The 2,028-nt window shown below is 47.3% G+C and overlaps 1 protein-coding gene across 2 annotated transcripts in view; it reads left to right on the top strand.

Moving 5' to 3' along the window:
* Positions 1 to 1,763, top strand: part of ZMAT4 (zinc finger matrin-type 4) — a 145,292-nt gene extending 143,529 nt beyond the window's left edge. For both annotated transcript variants that reach the window (XM_019514432.1, XM_019514430.1), the window contains exon 7: positions 1,308 to 1,763. In XM_019514432.1, coding sequence (XP_019369977.1) covers positions 1,308 to 1,323 — 16 coding nt within the window. In that variant the 3' untranslated portion in view covers positions 1,324 to 1,763. The remainder of the gene's footprint in view (positions 1 to 1,307) is intronic.
* The last annotated feature ends 265 nt before the right edge of the window (positions 1,764 to 2,028 follow it).

The raw sequence follows: 2,028 nt of genomic DNA on the forward strand, positions 1-2,028 counted from the left end.
GCAACACTGACTAGCCCCTTGCCAAGAGGTGTCCGCTGAGGCTCTGGTGAACCGAGATGCCCTTTGCTTGATCGTGGTTTTAAATGAGTAACAAGAAAAGGAGGAGGTGGGGTGTCCCCCAGCATGGACCAGCACACCGCTTTCTATGGCGCATATAAACACCCCTTTCTATGGCGCCTATGGTTTATCCACACCTTGAATACTGTGCCTAGTTGTGGTCCTTGCACCTCCAAAAAAAATCTAGATGAAGCAGTGAAGGTCCTGAGAAGGGCAGCATGGGTGGCTTGATTCATGGTATGGAGGAGCTTTTGTAGGAAGAGAAACGAAAGAGGCTGGGCCTGTTTAGTGTGGAAAAGAGACGCCTGAGTGAAGGGCACAAGAAGGGTTTGCAAAATACTAAATGGCAAAGAGACAGTAAATAGGATTTATTATGTACTCTCACTCCCAACACAGGAACCTGGGGTCGTAAAATGAAACTAGCAGGTAGTACGTTTGAAATGAATGCAAGGATGTTTTTTCTCACCCTGCCTGTCAATAAAGTGCGGGATGGGTTGCCACCAGATGTGGTGGCATCTGACAGTTTGGCTAGATTCAGAGGGGGGACAGACACATTCTTGGAGGAAAGGGGCCTCTGGAGTTATTGGGCACAGAAGGGAGGGATGCAGCCTCTCTGACTTTGACCTTCCTCCACCTTAAATGCTGGAGGCTGCAAGTGGAAGTGGGGGAAAGCCTTGGTCAGACCCAGTCCCCTCTCCCTTCCAGCACCCCCTCTCTGCCCATGAGCTGCGGGAGACTGGGCAAGATGGGACCGATGGTCTGGCCCAGTAAATGGCAGCTCCTTAATTTCTGTGCTTCGCTTCCCTGTCTGTAGAGTGAGGATGGTGGTCATCTCCCTACTGTTTGGGAGCGTTGGCAGGGCGAAGCTGCTGGGGTGGCATTTGGCTATTGGAGTGGTGGCTTCAGAGCTGTTCAGACCAGAAAGGGCCGCTCAGCTCATCTAGTCTGGGGCCGGCCTACATCTGGCCATAGACTCTCCCGAATTAACTTCTGCTACAAGCCTCAGAGTGGTGCTTAGAGAAGCCCGACTGTAATAGTGTCATGCCTTGCACCTTATTTCTAATCCGAATTTGTCCAGCTTCAGCTTCCAGCCGCTGGGTGTTGTGACATTTTTGTCTGCTAGGCACAAGGTGCTTGTGGGACAGTGGATACTGGAGTAAGCAGCGAGGTAACAGCAGCTGCAAACCAAGTAATGCCCGACTAGAGATGGCAAGCCAGAAACTTACTGCTCCTTCTGTTCTGTATTGCAGCCTGAAGAATCAGTAGTAGTTCATCGATCACGCGGCGGGAAAAAGTCAAGATTTCTTTGGCAAAGAAGAACCAACTAACCAACAGAGAGGATGCTTTCTTGGACAATGAGCATTGCCTTGGTGGATTCATTAATTAATGCACCTACTCTTCGCTTTGGACAAATGAATGGATTTCCTTTTTTAAAATTCTGTGGTGAGTTAAAATGTTTGGATGGATTTTTTTACCCGTTCGAGATAATATAATCCACACGCCGTCTAAAGTATGACAAATATACTGTAAGAAACAGCATTTAAGCATCATTCATCCTCAAAGACAGTGAAAACAAAATATTCTACTTTTTTCCTATTTATTCTTAGGTTTCTTTCGAGAGTATAAAGCGGTTCTATTAAATTATCCATGATTGTGATGTAAGCAGTCTTCAACCAGAAATAAACTTGATTTCCTCACCTTCTCCAGCATGATTTGTGTGAGCACACAAGGAGCAAACAATGAATCGCAGGGAATGCATAATGGATGATTTTTGTCCCCCCTTTCCTCTTTGTCTTCAGAAAAACAAATGGTTCACTGAGCAGTGAAAACTGAAATGAGAGACTAGAGTCCCTTGTCCTGCCGCTCAAGTGCAATTCCTAGAGGCTAGATGGAAGCCAGGCGCCTGGGAACAGTAACCTGAAAAGACATTAGTCTGTCCGGGGTGGAGCAGATAGCCCTCTGGAAGGTAGC

The sequence above is a fragment of the Gavialis gangeticus genome, unplaced genomic scaffold (genome assembly GCF_001723915.1).
Source record: "Gavialis gangeticus isolate Ggan-Ray unplaced genomic scaffold, GavGan_comp1, whole genome shotgun sequence".
Taxonomy (NCBI): Eukaryota; Metazoa; Chordata; order Crocodylia; family Gavialidae; genus Gavialis; species Gavialis gangeticus.